Raw genomic sequence first — 17860 nt, 5'->3', positions numbered from 1 at the left:
GGCTCAGAAGTCAGGCACTTGGTCGAGAGCAGCAGAAGCCAGGGGAGCTGGGGGGGGCACCTAGGCTGGACGCAAGAGCATCTCCTCGCACAAGCCACACACACACTCACACACACACACACACACACACACACACACACACAACCAAAGAGCTGAGAGCTTCCTACAGGTTGGATTTTTTTTTAAGTTCTGTTACTATTTCCTTCCCCATTTTTGTTTTTCTCTTCTTTCTAGATCAAGTGTATGGAATTGACAAAAGAGGGAAGGGTATTTCGATTAAAAACCAAAACCAACAGCAAGAATGTTTTCCAGATTTGGTCCCTGTCAAGGTTGACAGCATCTGGGAGAGGACAGAGAATGTGTGAGTGTATTTCTGGTGTCCATCTGCTGTTTCAGGTACAAAGAGCCACGCCGGATGTGTTTGTGTTTGTGGGCACCGACAAGAATGCACAGAGCCACAGGCTGGGCTCCCGAGGCTACTGCTGTTGACCATCAACTCTGTCTTATCTGGCCAGGCTTGTAAACATGCCTGGCTCCGTGCCACACACGTGGATAAAGGATGGTCTCTACCAGATCCAGACCTCCTAAAAGTGGCCCCGGGCACACCCCCCAGACGCTGGGAGCCATCACACAGGATTCAGACTGACAGGGTCCCACTCAGCACATGCAGCGACTTCCCGTGTAGGGTCTGTGGTACAAGACCCAGGCAGGCAGCATACAAGGGGACAGAGAGAGCCACGTCCCTCTCCGAAAGGGCTTTAGGAATTGGTCCAGCGTGAAAGAGAAGGTGGGGGCGGAGGGGTGGGGGGAACCATGGGGCCTCCCCCCAGCTGGCCCCAAAGGTGCGGCCCCTCCTCCCAGGGGCTGCTGCCCCTGCCTCGGTGCCCCTGCGCATCCCTGGGAGCCCAGCATGGATGATAAAACTCATCGGCTGGAACGCGCCCACTGAGCAGGTGCGCGGCGGAGGTGCGGCTAGCACCAGTGGTCTTGGTCGGGGTGGTGGTAGCTATGCCGAACCCGGCCACCCGAGCTGAGCCCCAGAGTGCAGTGGTAGCCGTTGGGCACGCGGCGGAGGGGGTGCGACTGGGAGGTCAGAGAGGACACATAGGAAGTCCGGGAGGAGCGGCCTGAGTTGGTGGCCACAGCCTCCTCGAAGGTAAGCGTGTCCTCGGGCTGGGTGCGGGCAGTGTCCTCACTGTCCAGACGCTGCCCCAAGTAAGGGTCAGAGCCGATCCTAGAGCCGGCGGCCAGGGGCTGGCTGTGGGGGTCTCTCTGGAGCAGAGCGTTGTGTTCGGAAAGGCCACGGCTAAGCCGGCCCGGGGAAAAGGTGGGGAGGCTGGTCTGTGCCCCAGCAAAGTGGACAAGCGAAGATTGGCCATCTTGTAGGTGACACTGGGAAGGGGGGTCAGCGAAGTCTGGGGGAGCTGCCTCCGCCCACCACGGCCAGGGGTGCTAGCACCGGATGTTGGCAACAAGGGGCTCCCATTCACTGAACCACCACCCAACAAGAAAATAGAACAGAGAAAAAAAAAATCAAAGTCCCAGACCAGAGGCCAATGCAGGTGAGAACCATGGAGGTGGGGGGTGAGGCATGGAGAGAGGCAGGCACCCTGGGAGGGGACTCGTAGGGTGTGTGGTGGAGGGGGGAAAGCCGCTGGTGCCGGTAGGCCTGGGGAGGTGGTTGGGGAACAGTGGGGAACAAAGGGACAGGCACAGCTCAGGGAGAAGGGAGACCAGAGGCCAGTCCAGGGCAGTTGGGAGGGGAGGATCGGGCTGGTGCGGGAGGAACGGAGCAAGGAGGGGGGGGAGCGCAGACTCGGGCCTGGGAACCAGGACATGAAGGAGGATTCGGAGCATGGTGGGGGGGGGCTCATAAGGAGGGGCAGTGAGGGGGTCCTGTCTTACCGGTCTTGGGGGTCCTGGCTCCTGCCCAGCTGTTGGTGACGTGGGGTGGCTGCTGAGGGAGGGTTTGGGCTGCGAGGGCTCCCGGCCCCCAAAGCGGTCACAGGAGTAGAAACACTGCTTCTCCGAGGAAGAGGAAGAGGGCTGCCTCCGCTCTTGGGACCGGCCCCGCTCCTGTCTGCGCTCCGTCCGGCAGCCTGTGGGCCCCTCTCGCAGGGGTGGGCCTGGCCCTGCAGCACTGCTGGGTGCTGGCCAGGAAGAGGGGAAGTCAGCACAGCGAGCCAGGTGGGGAGACAGACCCCCAGCCCAGACCCAGTCCCCAGGGCCAGCAGGGGGACCCAGGGGGAGAGCTGAGGTGCGTGGGTGATCCTGCCTGGTTCCCAGACCTGGGCCTCACAGCCCCCTACTCAGGGCCGTTTGGATGGTGGAGGCACAGAAAGGAATGCCTCAGGCCCTGGCCATAGGAGGGACCCCCGCATGCACTGCCATCTGTGTCTGCGGACAGGCTGGGCCCCTTCTCCAAGGACTTCTGCTTCCTGTCCCTGCGGCGATGGCAGCGGTGGTGGTGATGGAGCAGAGCCTGGCTGGCTGGGGCACAGTCCAGGGCAGCGCTGCAGAGATGAGCCACGTGGGGACGCTGGGGCGCCAGTGTGGAGACGGAGCACTTCTTGGGGCTGGCGTTGGGGGCCGGCTGCGGGTGGGATGTGGGTTGGCACACAGTCTGAAAGAGGGGCCTGGGGCAGGCTCCAGGGCGGCACTGCAGGCCTGGGGTTCAGGAACCACCAGGCCCCTCCCTCTCCCCAGAAAGCTCTTCCCCACCCAGGCCCACCCTTTCTCCCAGAGCACGCTGCACAAGGTGCTGTCCGTCTCTGCCAGCGGGGCCCAGAGAGCTGTTGGCCTCAGTGTCCCTGGGGGACAGGGAGGATGCCAGGAAGAGGGAGGCTGCGGGCCTGGCTGGGAGAACCCTGAGGGGTGGCTGCGTGTGATGGCTCTGCTGGGCCAGGGCCATGGGGCTCCTGCCCTGGGCTGAAATCGGGACCTGCGGAAAGGGGCCCTCCAAGGGGAGCTGACCCACAGCCTCCACTCGGCATCCTCAAGCTGGCCGCCCAGCAGGCCAGGCTCAGGCAGGGGAAGAGGGCGGGAGCCACCACCAATGGGAGGCAGAGACAAGTTTAGAGAATGAAGTCATTTGGAATGTGCAGAACCAGGAACCACAAAAGGAGGCAGGGACAGAGCCAGCCGCAGGCAAACACTGAAGGTCCCCGGCTGGAGGACATGCCCCTCTAAAGCCCCTCACCATCCCAGGAAGTGAAAGCAGGGCCCCCTGACACAACCTCAGGTCTGCAGGCCCCTCTCTGAGTCCTTGTGAATGGGCCCACAGCCCCCTTGCCCTGGAGCTTCCTGCTCGGTACTCAAAGCATCCCCGAAGGAGCAGGGGATGGAGGTGGTGCCACCTCCAGAGTCCAGAGAGAGAACAGGGCAGGTCGGGCGCCTGGGTGGCTCAGTTGGTTAAGCGACTGCCTTCGGCTCAGGTCATGACCCTGGAGTTCCAGGATCGAGTCCCGCATTAGGCTCAGCAGGGAGTCTGCTTCTCCCTCTGACCCTCCCCCCTCTCATGTGCTCTCTCTCTCTCAAATAAAATAAATAAAATCTTTAAAAGAAAAAAAGAACAGGGCAGGTCCTCCCCAGAGCATCCATGGGGGAAAGGGAGGACCAAGCTGTGAGGCACCGTGTGCATGGCGGGGGGGCCGGGGGGGCAATGCAGGCTGGCGTGGGAGAGGGGTGTCCTAGAGAGAGGGAGAGTCTGGGTCAGGGACACTGGGCTGGGAGACGGAAGCCCCAGGGCCACAGCAGGAGGCTGAGCACCGGTGGGTGGTGGGGATTCCTGGCAGGCCTCCGAGGACTCTGGCTGCACCTCTTGAGACCATCGTCCTGGGAGCTCCCAACGGGGCTGACAGTGTCCAGGCCGCAGTGCAGGTAGGGAGCCCTCACGTGGGACACAAGCCCTCCCCAAGCCAGGGCTCCTCATCCCCCACGCCCCCACCCTCCCATGACCCTGGCCCTCCCAGACCACCCACCTGAGTCTCTGCAGCCGGGCGAGGCATGGAGGCCGCGCGTCCCTGGCTCTCCAGTCCGGGTTGGGGCTCCCCATCAGGACCGCTCAGGGCCATGCTCTGCATCTGGACGTCCACAGCCTGGGCACACAGCAGCCCGCAGTCACACCGGCCCCCACCCCACTCTCACCTTCCCCCCCATCCTGGGCTCCCCGCCACACTCCTGCCATCTCCCACCATCCCTGTCTCACCCCAATCCTTATCTCATCCCCCATCCCCAGCCTGGCTCCCCAGCCCTGGGAGCCCTCCCCGGGTTTCCTGGCTGCACCACTGGGATCTCTGTAGAGTGGCCACGCTCCAGGGGTGTCCTTGCCTCATAGGGTACCTCCTGGGTCCTCTGAGTACCCCAGGAAACAGACTCCTTGATGCCACTCTCCTGGGTTTGTCTGTAGAGAAGAGAGGATTGTGCTGTTGGCTCAGAGGTCTGTGGGCCTTGGAAGGCCCACCAAGGACCTGGCTCCAACCTGCCAGGAACCTATACTGGCCCCTTCTACTCTGGGTTAGAAGCAGCCCAGACGCATGAGGCCCTTCAAGTACAAGCTCTCAAGTGGCCACACAGCAAGGGATGTGGACCCAGTACCAGGGCTCAGAGCAGATGGGCAGAGAGGGCCCCCGGACATGAGTCCGAGGGAGGTCTGGGCCCACCGCTTGCTGGTCTAGGGACACCCGGCAGGTTCCTCGGCCCTAGACAGGGCCTCCCAGGAGTAGTGGGAGGCCACATGTGCACAGCATGCATGACGCAGAGGGCGGACATCCTGTCTACACTGGTGCACAGCAGGCCCTGAGCACTACGTTAGGGGCAGTGTAGTACTCAGGGAAACCTACCTGATTAACAGTCCAAGACCCACAACCAGGCTGCAGAAAAGAACGTCCAAACATGTACAGATGAGGAGGAAATCAGGAGCCCTAAACATGCAGGCTGTGCCCAGCCTGGTACCAGGCCCCACACCTTAGCCCTTGCTGTATGAGGCAGAGCACAGGCCCCCCTCTTTGGGCTCAGCCAATGATTTCCTTTAGCCAATAAGGGTGTTAGCAGACCTGGGACCCTGCTGGCCCTGAGGGGGTGGCTGAGAGGAGCCTGCCTGCTACCACCCCCCAGCGACACACGGTGCAAGACAGGTAGGTGACTGTTAGTTCGCAACACTTGGTTTTGGGTGGTTCATTACCAAGAATTATTGTGGCAAGAGTTAGGGGTTAGGTAACAAGGACGTTACCAATTTGTCTACAAAATACAATTGCTTCAGAAATCACTACTGGAGTGGAGATCTGAGGAAAAATGTCTTAGAGGAGTTAGGAAGACTAGACACACACAGGGCCTCAACAGAATGGGGTCAAAACAAATCATTTTCAACGGGCAGTGAGGAAGCAGAGGCAGAGGCCCCTCACTGGAAAGGGAAATGGGCACGCACAATGGGAGGTGACAGTGGGAACCACCGACTGTCTAAATCCACTGACCTCAGTGCCATCAGAGGCACCCATGTAACGTTTTGGGAATTAGCTTTGGAGTCCACCATGGACCGCTCCAGCAGCCCGCCTGGACTAGCTTTCAGGCAGCATCTGCGGGGAACCATTCGGGGGGAGGTGGGCACGGGGTGGAACAGAGAGGCCAGTCTCCCAAAGTGGTGATGGGACCTGAGGGCTCCATGTCCTGCAGCACAGCCTACAGGGAACCCCTCTGGGAGGGGGAGAAACCAGGAGTCCTGCCTCCTCCGTGCACCTCGCACCCTGGCCAGGTACTCACACGGCCCCGCCGTTGCTGAGGGACGCAGAGCTCTTCTGCCGAAGGAAAACCCGGGCTCCTCGGAGCACAGCCGGCTGTGTCTGCTCCAGCGTGGCCTTCAGAGGGTGGAACAGGGACACAGGGCCCATCTGTAGAAGGGACGCAGGGAGAGGAAGAGCTCTAAGGGCACAGACAGGTGTGCCAGAAAGCTGGCCTGACCCCACAGCATGGGTTGGTGCTCCTTCTGCCCTGCCCCAGCCCTACACAGGAGGTAGGCGGGGGCTTACTCCCAACCTGGCCTGTGAGTGACATCAGGAAAGTCATTTCACTTCTTGGAGCTTCAGTATCCCTACCTACAAAATCTGGGGACCTCATCCAATTAAAAATGGTAAAAGGTTTCATCTCATCATCAACTTGGATTGATGGGTAGAGGCTGCATGAGCCCGGACTGAGCAGAATTCTAAGGACATTTCAGGGCTCGGGGGGTGGTGGGGGGGCACTAATGGGTGTCTGCAACAGACAGGGGAACGGGGGATGTGGTGTGGGCATCAGATACTTCCCATCCCACGATGGGTGAATGTCCCTGTAAGCTCCAAACCAGGCAACTTTCTAGACAGAGTCTACGTATGGTCACTGATGGTTTGGCTGCATGTGTGGGAAAGTTGTTATCTTTGAAGGATGACGTCAGGAAGATGGGGCCCCAAACCAGCCCAGTCAGAGTCATGAGTGGAAGAAATCATGACCATGGACCCATCAGTTTGATTCTCTCTGGTCCTTGCCAATGTGGGGTGCCAGACTCTGAGGTTTACTTCTTGGAAATCCTGGAACTCGGTACCTGGGACAGGCCTCCCGTGGCCTGGTGAATCTGGGCTCTGGGGGTCTTGCTCTGTTTGTAGAAGTCAAATATCATCAGAGCTGCGAACACCTTTCCTACGGTCATCTCATCGGCTGGAGGGAGAGAAAACAGAGGGTGGGGTGTGGAGGAGGAAGGGGAGGTGGGGGGCAAGGGAACAGCCTCCACCACAGGGACTCCTGGACATGCTCAGGGAAGGGCACAGGGCTTGGCCGAAGTTGCATCTGTGGACACTGAGCACGTGTCCTCTGGAGCTGTACTGACTCTCCACAGGGCCCTCCATCTCCTCCCAGTGAAGTGGATGTGGGGTTTAATCTTTAAGCACCTCATCTCTAACTGTAGGAGTCTCCCTGCTGTTCTCTGGATTTTTTAAGTATACACCCCCACCAGGAACGTGGGTGACTGTGGTCAACAGAATAACGCCCAGGGAATCCCTTCCCACAGTCCCTGTGCACCCACTGGTAAGACCGTTCTCCCTGCAGGTGGAAACTAAGTCTAGACTATTGACGAGGTCACCCTGGCCCAGACCTCCTGGCTCTGCCTCTGGGTGGGACACAAAAGGGGGGTGAACAAGGAGAATTTCTTGCCCTCACTTACGTTTATGGGGTGGCACCAGTAACTCCAGGGTCTTCTGGGGCAGATTGGCCCACACAGAGGAAATCTCCTTCCTCATCTCTGCCTCCCACTGATGCTGCTTGGTGCCGGCTGGGGCAGGACAAGGGTGTGGAGGGGAAGAGAAATGTTAGGAGCTGTCTCATGGGCCCCCTGGGGGAGCCGGCACAGAGAGGTGTGGTGTGAGGGGAAATGGGACAAGGACTGTGCCAGGAGAAAGGGCAGAGCGGAGAGAAGCACGGCCACGGCGTCTGTCGGAGCGTCCCTGATGGGCACGTGCAGAGACAGAGGCCTGTGTGCGTGGGCCCTGGGAGTGGAGAAGGGATATGGTGGCGGTCCAGCTGTTCGTCCAGCCATTCAAAACTATCAAGAGAGCACCCTCCCATGCCAAGGACTATTCTAGGTGATGGAACAAAAGCAAAGGAGCCACCTTTGTGGCACCATGTGGCTTGACTCAACAATAAAGTGGCAGTAAGTTCAAAACCTAGTGTGTTGGGTGCAGGAAAAGCTTAAGTAGGGAGGGATGAGAAATATTAGGAGGGCTGAAATTTTGGACAGGGTAGTCAGGAAAGGTCTCATGAGAAGGTGGTGTGTGTGTAAGACCCCGAAGGCAGAAAAGGACCAGGGGGTGCAAAGGCCTTGGTGTGTCACACAACCAGCCAGGAAGGCAAGGCTCACTGAGCAGGGTGTGGGGGTGAGGGGTTGCAGGGAGCAGATGTTGAGATAGGAAGCAGCAGAGCGTGATAAGTAGAGGGATAAAATACTCTGATTGATCTTTTTTTAGCATCAGGTTTACTATGGCACAATGTACCTACAATGAAATCCACCCTTTTCAGTTATCCCATTCTATGAACTTTGGTAAATCCATAAAGCCGCACATCCACCCCACAATCGAGTCATGGTATATGGCCCCACTGCCAAAGTCCCTCTGTGCTCCCTTTGTAGCTGACCCCTTGGCCTCCTCTCACCCCGTCCCATCCCTAGTGTGTTTTCTGTCTCGGTCTGTTTTGCCTTCTCCAGAATGCCACACAAACAACGTCATCGGGTGTATTGGCTTTTGAGTAGGACTTCTCCACTCAGCGTGGTGCCTTTGAGATTCAGTCCACGTTGTTGAGTGTATAAGTAGCCTGTTTCTTTTGATTGTGGAGTACTACCTTGTGGTATGGATAGACCCCAATTTGTTTATCCATTCACCAGTTGTGAGCATTTGAGTTGCTTACATTTTGAGGAGATTATGAAATAAAGCTGTGAACATTTGCATATAGGTTTTTGTGCAGATGTATGTTTTCTTTTCTTCCCACTTGGGAGTGGGCTGGCTGGGCCGTACGGTAAGGAACTGCCAAACTAGGATCACAAGAATTCCATATTATGCATTCTCACCAGGACTTAATATTGTCATTTAGAAAAGTACTTTAGTCATATTAATAACCATATAGTGTTATCTTACTATGGCTTCATTTTGGATTTCTCCCATCCAAGTACGAACCAGGCCCGACCCTGCTTAGCTTCCGAGATCAGACGAGATCGGGCGCGTTCAGGGTGGTATGGCCGTAGACTTCATTTTGGATTTCTCTAATGATTAATGATATTGAGCATCTTTATAGGTGTTCATTTGCCTTCCATATATATTTTTTGGTGACATGTCTATTCGAATCCTTTACCCATTTTTATTAGGTTGTTTATTTTCTTATTACTGAGTTGTGACAGACCTTTATCTATTCTGGAAACTGATCCTATATCAGATACGTGGTTCAAAAATATCTTCACCAATGCTTTAGCTTTGTCTTTTCATTTTCTTAAATGTCTTTTTGAAGAGCAAAAGTTTTTAATGTTGATAAAGTTCAATTTCTCAATTTTTCTTTTATGGCTCATGCCTTTTGTGTCTTCAAAAATCTTTGCCAAACTCAAAATTGCCAAAATCTCTCTCTTGTGTTTCCTTCTAGAGGTTTTATAATTTTACATTTTACATTTATGTCTATGATCAATTTCAAGTTAATTTTTGTAGGAGGTAAAAGGTATGTGCTATGGACTGAATTGTGTGCTGCCCCCGTTCACATGCTGAAGCCGGAACCCTCATTGTGACTGTATAAGGCCGAGAAGGAGGCAATGAGGTGAAATGAGGTCAGAAGGGTGGGACCCTGACCCAGAGAGTTAGTGTCCTTATGAGAAGAGACACCAGAAAATTCATTCACTCTCTGTATGCACTCAGGGAAAGACCATGTGAGCACACAGTGAGAAGGTGACCACCCTACAAACCAAGAGAACAGGCCCAGGAATGAAACTTACCTTCCTGGCACCTTGATTTGGACTTTCAGCCTCCAGACTGTGAGAAATAAATTTCTGTGTTTAAGCCACTCAGTTGTGGTTCTTTGTTATTGGCAGCCCTAGCAGACTAAGACACTAAATGTCAAGATTTTTCCCTTTTCTGGATAGTTGTCTAAATTTTTCAAGTACCATTTGTTGAAAAAATTATCTTTTCTTCATTAATTGCCTTTACAACTTCATCAAAAATCCATTGGCAATGTAAGTATGAGTCTCTATTGTGTTCCACTGACCCATGTCTCTGTCCTGTCACCAACACGATACACCTCAATTGACGTGCTTTATAGAAAGTCTTTGATTCAGGTAGAGTAAGTTTTCTTTGTTCTCTTTTCAAAACTGTTTGTTATTCAAGTTCTTTTGCTTTTCTAGATACATTTTAGAATTTGTTTGTACATTTCTACCTAAAAACCTGTTGGGATTTTGATTGGGTGAACATTTATTCTATTGATGAATGTGGGAAGAATTGACATCATGACAATATGGAATCTTCCAATGCATGAAGATGATGCAGTGCTTAATTTTTAGATCTTCTTTGCTTCTTTCAATGTTTTGAAATTTGTAACATAGAGATCTCACATATATACTTTTTAGAGTTATCCAACAACAAAGAAGTACTTCATGTTTTTGGTGTGATTTTAATGGAACTTTTTCCCATTTCAATTGTTAATTGCTAATATATAGAAATACATTTGCTTCTTGCACACTGACCTTGTATCCTGTGACCTTGCTCTATACTTGGGGATGGTTTTAGTTACTTTTTTTAATGGCTTAAAACAACAGAAATTTATTATCTCAGTTCTGGAGGCCAGAAGCTCAAAATCAAGGTGTCCAGCATGACCGTGCCTCCTCCAAATGTTCTAGTGAAGAATTCTTCCTTGCCCGTTTCTAGATGTTGGTGGCTCCCAGCCATCCTTGGCATTCCTTGGCCCGTAGATGCCTCCATTTTATTCACTTTTTCTTAGAGTCTTTCAGATTTTCTCCATAGATAATCATGTCAGTTGTGAATACAGGCAGTTTTATTTCTTCCTTTCCAATTGGTATGCCTATTTCTTTTTCTTAATTCATTACAATGGCTAGGACCTAACGTATGGTGTTGAACAAGAATGGTGACAGCAGACATCCTTCCTTTGTTCTTGATCTTAGGGAAAAAGGGGTTAGTCTTTCTTTGTTAAGTGTGTCATTCGCTGAAGGTTTTTCATAGATATCCTTGATCAGATTGAGGGGGCTTCCTTCAGTTTCTACTCTATGCAGAATTTTTAAAATCATGGATACTGAATTCTTGTGAAATGCTTTTTCTGCATCTATTGAGATGATCATATAGTTCTACTTCTTTGATATATTAAATTATATTGATTGATTTTTTATACTTGAACTCAACTTGCATTCCTGGGATAAACCCTACTTTTGTCATCAAGCAAATAGATATATATACAGCCAGACTCAGTTTGAGAAAACTGGGTGGAATATTTTTGTGTCTACAGTCATAAGGGATACTGATCTGTCACTTTCTTTTCCTATAATGTCTTTGTCTCATCTTGGTGTAGGAGCAATGTCAGCACAATATGGTAAGTTGAGAAATGTCCTCTTTTTCTCTATTTTCTGGAAGAGTTTATATAGAGCTGGTATTATCTCCCCCTTAAATGTTTGGTGGACCTCACCTATGGAGCTAACTGGGCCGGGGATTTTCTTTGTTGGAAGGCTTTTAACTATAATTTAATTTCTTTAATAACTATAGTGCTACTCAGATTCTCTCTTCCTTTATTTTAACCCACTCAGGTTATCCATTCTTGAATGAGCTTGATATTTGGTGTCAAGGAATTTTTCCATTTCATTTAAGTTGTTGAAGTTATTGACAGAAAGTTGTTCATAAAATTTCCTTGTTATCCATTTAATGGCAGCAGGACCTGTAGTGGTGTTCTCTCTTTCATTCCTTATATTGGTTATTTCTATCTCTTTTTCTTGATTGGTCTAGCCAGAGGTTTATTAATTTTATTGCTTTGGTTTTTAACATGATCATTCTAGCTGTTCTGTTGCAGGCAGACAAGAACAGAGGCAGACCAGTCTGAAGCTACTCTAAGAATCGAGTCAAGACGTGAGAGAGGGGCTTGGACCAGGAGCTAGCAGTGGGAGAGGACATAGAAGTGATCATATTCTGGTATATTATGAAGGTGGAGTCAAGAGATATGACAGGAGATCATATATGGATCAAAACTGGGAAAAGGATTTAAAAAAAAAGAAAGAAAGAAAGAGGAGGTAAGAATGACTCCAGAGGTTTTTGTCTTGAGTGACTAACTGGAAGAACAGAGTTTCCACTGATGGAGACGGGAAAGATCATGGGGAACACGTGGCGATCAAGTTTGGGCAAGTGAACTTTGGAATGCTTCCTGGGCCTCCCAGTGGAGACAGTAAAAATTCACATGAGAATGCAGAATGCAGGTCTGGAGTTCAGGAGGAGGCCTGCACTAAAAACACAAAGTTGGAATTCCCAGTATTTAGAGCCATGAAAATAGGTGGAATGATGAACGTGGCAAAGGGAACAGTCTGAGGGGCACCGTGACATTCAGAGGATGGGAGACATGAGAAAACAGAACAGGAAACATCAAAGGGATTCAAGAAGAACTACACGACCACGGAGGAAGGGCCGAGCCGCGGGCGGACGCGGCCACGGAGGAAGGGCCGAGCCGCCGGCGGACGCGACCACGGAGGAAAGGCTGAGCTGTGGATTAGGTAAAATGAGGACCGAGCACACGGAGGTCGCCGAACAGCTCAGCAAGAGCGGCTCCTGCAGCATTGCAGTGGAAACCCACCTGCAGACCGAACAAGAGAGACCAGACAGACAATACGGACCAGTCTCTCGAGGAGTTGGTCGCGAGGAGGGGAAGAATAAACATAGGGAAGCCAATGGAGGGAGCAGAAAACCTTTTAAAGATGGGAGAGATCATAGCTTGTTTATATGTTGATACAAAGAATCCAATAGGGAGGAAAAACTGACAGGGCAAGAAGCAGGGTGCAGAATTTCTGGCATGACATCTGTGGGTAGATGATGAGAACGGGACCTAGAGGGCAAGGGGGGCAGGGTACGGGACTGGCCTCGACTCATCCGCTACAAACGAAATGGCTGAGCTCAAGGGCTCGAGTGCGGCCAGGAGGGTGGTGTGGGGGCAGAGACAGTGCAGATCCCCTCTGGTGGCTCTAATTTTTCTAATTTTCACAGGAGGGTGAAGGTGGAAAGGATACACTGGAGGTTTATTCTCTCCTAGATTTGGCACAGGCTATGCAGTCCTATCAGTCAGCTCAGGAGAGGACCTGACAGGGCCCGGGGTCACTACGGGGAGTGGACAGAAGGCACACAGACGCTGCACCCTGGAAGGGTGCTACCTCACGTGAACCTATGCTCTGCCGTCACATGCTCTGGGTAACCTGGACAGGTCATTTAACCTGCACCTCAGCTCCCGCACATGAAAATGGGATCATTACAAGGCTCAAAGGCAGGGCGGTTATCAGGGGATGAGGTCAGTGCCCAACAGAGGCGCCATGAGCAGCTGTCCTTGGTCGTCTCCAGACAAGCCTCCTCACCCCCCTTCCCTGCACACCCAACTGGGGGTGGCTCTGGACTGAGGACCGCCCGGTCCTGGCTTGGTGCCCTCCCCAGATGCTGCCTTGCTCACCTGGAGCCAGCTTGATCTCCAGTGCAGTCCGAATGAGGGCCATCAGCGTGGACGTGAAGTGGACGGTCATGTCCTCATTGGAGATGGGCATGTTCATGCGAACCAGGCGCTAGAGACAAGGGGAGCAGGTCAGGGCCAGGCCTACCAGGGTCCCTCCACCACAGGACTACAAGGGGCTGTAGGCCCCTAGAGGCTGGGCTTCGCCTCCTAGGGGTGCTTCTGCAGGCACCCAGGCAAAGTTGGGTGGCTGGGAGTTTTGCCAGCATTCACACTCACCCTTGGACCACACCCCCCCCTTGGAGCAGTCCCTCCTTCTCCTAGCTACGGAAAAATAGAAGTCCAGGTAAAGACTGTAGCATAGCACCAAGCCAGAAGCCTGGATCCCTCTGAAAGAACAGGCACATGCTTAGCCAGAAGGACCCCTGCCCAAGGCTGGAATAAGGGGCGTGGGGCCTGGGCTGAAGAGGGAGGGATCTGGGCTGCAGAACAGAGGCGAGGCACCCTGGGATGGCCCACAGACAGGAGGGAAGACCCCTGTCCTTACAGCTCTGCCCAACGTCTTCTCCTCCACCGGCAGCCTGGAGCACTGGACAAGGGGCAGGTTAGCCAAGAGCACAGCTCTGAGCTCCCACTCCCAGTGAGGCATCCCTTCACCCCAGGAAGGCTTCTGCCTCTCACCACCCAGCCAGGGGGCCTGGAAGAGGCAGCCAGCACCTTCCAGTCAGTAGGACCCAGAACAGATGGTACTGCACAGGGCCAGCGTGGAGGCTGGTAGGGAGAGGCTCAGGGCCATTGCACAGGAGTAAAAGTACTTCGGACCAGACTGGGGGCAGTGCCCTGCTGCTTTGCTCCCTGTTTCCGCATCAGGTGAACAGCCCCTTTTCTCTCCTCATTTTTCAAGGACAGAAGAGCGGGAGACAGATGTGTGTCTGTACCACAGACCTCCGGGTAGAGCCAGCAGCTGCCCAGAGCCTGAGGCTCTGAGAACTTAGGTGGTGTCCAGGAAGAAAAGTACCCTTGGTGTGTCTGGCATGGTCTCAGCCTGGGAGGTCACCTAGCTGACCAGGTAGAGCCCTAGGGGCACCGTGACCTACCTGTCTTCTCTCACCGTTCTCTTGTCGTCTACCATAAGACAGAGCTAGAGAAGGGGGCACAGGGCCCCTCCCCGGGTTGTGCCTGTCCTCTGCCAAGCCCACATCCCATGACAGAGCAGCCTCTCTTCCCCTCTAGGGGGGGCCCCCAGCCCGGCCCCCAGCCCTGCCCCCAGTGTCTGGGCCCTAGATCCAATCCTCGGCCTAGTAGAGACCGGGTGGCTAGAGACACGAGCCCAGACTCTGCCCCCCTGAATCCTGGTGAAGCCCCACCTGGCACATCGAATCGTGGTCCCAGGACCTCACACATCACCTTTGTGATGCACACCAGGAAAATCGGCTTTCCAGAGCACAGGGTCCCTGTAGACCAGCACCGATGGCAGGAGGAGAGGCAGAGGGATTCCTCTCTAGGGAAGTCAGGGAGTCGGGTCCCAGCCTGAAGGGGGAGCAAGCAGGTGATTTCCAAAAGAAGAGAGCTCTGTCCAGGGCACCTTCACCAGAGGCTCTCCTCTGCCTGTCCAGGCCCTAGAAGGGCAGGGATCTCTGGAAGTGGCAGAAGGACAAGGCCAGGGTAAACAGACAGGCATCTCTGCCCTGGGCCTAGGACCTCCTGGTCATAGCACCCTGAGCATCTCCTGGACCCTCCCCAGCTCCCCAAGCCCATCCATTCCTACCCACCCTGAGGCCTCCCCTGGTCTATTCATGACCAGAACCTTGGAACTGGCCAGCACAGCTGGGGAGGGGCCCTAAAGGCTAGCCCATCAGAGCCCTGCATGCCCAGCCTGGCCCCAGGTATCAGTGTGGACAGAACTCTCCTCCTTGGGAACAAAGCTACAGTCTTGCATGCAGGCCTCAGGCAGGTGCAACATGCATGCCAGGCAGGGGAGGGCTGAGGAGGACAGCAGAGGCATCTGCCGATGGCCTGAAGGAGCCACTTAGCTTCCAAAGGCTGTGCTGAGCCAGGTGACAGAGGGAGGCCCAGATTGAGAGCACAGAGACAGACAGCACAGACAGAACCAGAGAGAGGAAAGCTCTGCTGGGAAGCTCGCTCAGAGAGAGGGCGGTGGCACAGAGGCTGCAGACACATGCTGGTGGAGCTGCACGACTCAGGCTGGCTCTGTTTTCTGGGAGCAGTGGGAGCTGCAGCAGGGCTCTCGGTGTGGCGCGACGGGTGGGGGGTGGTGCTGGAGGGATGGGAGGTGCCTACACACCAAAGGGCACATGGGGCAGGTGGGAGCAGGCTTGGGGCTGGGCCATGTGACCTGCCCACCCCCCAAGGAGGGAGGCCTGGAGATGTCCTTCAGTTTACCACCTCCTTGCCGCTCAGCCTCCTGGGCTCCTCAGCGATGGAGGGAGGGGGCGTGGGACTACCTGTCCTTACCCTGCAGCAGTCTCTGAAGCCCCAGGAATGACAGCAGAACGCCTCTCCCTGGCATCCTTTCCTTCTTAATGCCACAGCGCCTCCTTCCCGCTGTGGAACTTACAAAGCCCTAGGGATGCTGCCTCCCCAGGCTGACAGCAGCCCAGACCTGGGGAAGTTCTGCATGTGCGGAGCTGAGTGGGGGTTCCTCAGAAGTGCCAGAGGCCCTGCAGGCCCCTATTACCCCAGGCTCAGACCCAAAGGGCTGGATACCTCCACCCTCATCAGGTGCTTATGGGACAGAGAAGCTGAGTGCGGTCCTGAGCCCGGAACAAAAACAGCTTCTGTCTGAAAGGTGGTCTGTCCCCTCATTTCTGGGAAAGAGAAGGAAAGGAAAAAAGGCAGGTGGAGGGCTCCGGCTCCGTCTTCCTGAGCCTCTCAGGGGCTCTCAAGGGGGCACACCTGCGGGCACAAGGGGCAGGTGCAGACACCATCATGGTATCTGTGTCCCTCTGTCTGGGAAGGTAGAGGACATGGTTGGAGCAGAGAAAAGGAAGAAACAGTGAGACAGCAGAGCGGCAGACACACAGATGGACAAGCCCCGAGAGGAGACGGGAGACCAGCCCCAGCACAGCCAGCCTCGGGGTGCAGGGTCGGGGTCTACCTTGTATGCAACTCGAGCATGGCATTTCTCCCCCAGCCCCAGGGGTGGGGACATGTGTTTCAGCATCTCAAACATGTCATTGTACCTGATGCGCCCACTGGACACCCGGCCCAGGGAGGCAGAGGCAGGGTGGGGTCCACAGGAAGGGGTGCGGCGGGAGGGGGCCGGGGGGAGGAAGCAGACAAGAAAACAGATCCAGTTAACCAGCGTCCGATTACACGCCAAAAGTCAAAATACGTAAAATGAGGGACTTCTCTGCTTGACACGATCCCCTCCTTGCCCCTCCCAGCCTCACCTCCACACTCCAGCCCCACGCAGGGCAGCGGGCAGGGGTGACATCTGAGCTAATGAACATGGAGGGATGAGGAAGGGCTGCATCGGGGCGGCTTTGGGTTGTCAACTTCTGATTTTACACTTTTAGAAACCACAGATAATGCCAAATCAGAAGAGCTGCTTCACCATGCCGGGAGAGCCGGCAGACAGAATTACGTGACTGATGAGGCCGGCCTGAGAACCACGGCAGAAACATAGCTTTCCGTCACGCTCAATTTGCTTCCAAGTTAGCCTAGAGGCTAAAGAAGTGGAGAAAACTCTACAACAAGCCAGAAAACTAGAGCTGGGGGAGCCCCGAGGCTCTAGAGACAAACTTGACCGGTGAGTCCTGCTCCAAGCCCAGAGACACCCTAGGCCGCCCAGGGCGGGGCTGCTGCTGGGAGTCAGGGCTAGGCAGGAAATGGGAGATGGGGGGGGGGTGGAGGGGGCAGGGGCGTGGTGGGCAGCTGGGGTGGGGTGTGGCTTGGAGCCACTCTTGCACCCTCCTGTCCACACCAGGGGCAGGGCTGGCCCCAACATACGGGACAAGGCTGCGGATCCAGGGAGGTGTCTGGGGGCCGATGACTGTGTCTTCCGAGGTAGACAGGCCACCAGGCCTGCAGCCTCACCTCCACCCCTGGGGACACCTGCCTATGGGACCTGCTTGGGGTCCCAGAGACGAGGTCGGGTTCAGGCCACCCAGGAGAGAAAGGCAACAGCTTTTTCCTGGCAGGCACAGCTGCCCCAGGGCCTGGCCCTCCTCTCAGGGTTCCCAGCCTTGGCTGAGTGGATCGATCCAGAGGTGAAGCAGGAGGGCCCGTCTTTGGGCCTCCACTGCCTCTGTCCTCGCCTCCCTCGGGGACCAGAAGCCCCTCGGTTGTCAGGCTCTTCAGACTGGGAGGGGCCGCTCCTCCTGGCCTGCTTGTGCCCATGCGCTCCTCCTCTGGGGCCCTTGGCCTCCAGCCTGTCTGACCATTAGCCCACCCTGCAGAGCCTGGAGGCAAAGCCGGGAAAGACAGCTGCTTCCTCGGGCACAGGCAGGGCCTGGCCCCCAGCTCCCACCCAGCAGCCGACCCCTGCCCTCCAGGCCCAGCCAGCAAGCTTCGTGTGCACCGCCTCAGAAGGCTGCCTCTCCCCAGCCAGCGGGAGGGGTCGGGAGATCAGATGGGGCACCAGAGCGTCCAGGAGGTTGGAGTGCGGCGCGGGGCAGGGCAGGAGGAAAGAGAGGTGAGGTGTCCTCAT

General features: G+C 54.9%; 1 protein-coding gene across 1 annotated transcript; it reads right to left on the bottom strand.

Annotated features, from left to right (window-relative positions):
* Positions 1-972: 972 nt before the first annotated feature.
* On the bottom strand, positions 973-14631 carry LOC148163347 (voltage-dependent N-type calcium channel subunit alpha-1B-like). The gene is given in 11 exon segments (XM_088028071.1): positions 973-1370; positions 1373-1503; positions 1907-2150; positions 2386-2593; positions 3981-4097; positions 4261-4402; positions 5758-5885; positions 6572-6684; positions 7187-7294; positions 13192-13300; positions 14556-14631. Coding segments are annotated over 11 exon segments (1707 nt in total). The 5' UTR covers positions 14565-14631.
* Between the last annotated feature and the right edge of the window lie 3229 nt (positions 14632-17860).

Source organism: Eumetopias jubatus, unplaced genomic scaffold, assembly GCF_037043125.1.
Source record: "Eumetopias jubatus isolate StellerSeaLion01/CBP00866 unplaced genomic scaffold, mEumJub1_p1.0 scaffold_10, whole genome shotgun sequence".
NCBI lineage: Eukaryota > Metazoa > Chordata > Mammalia > Carnivora > Otariidae > Eumetopias > Eumetopias jubatus.
This window is presented reverse-complemented; position numbering and strand designations above follow the sequence as displayed.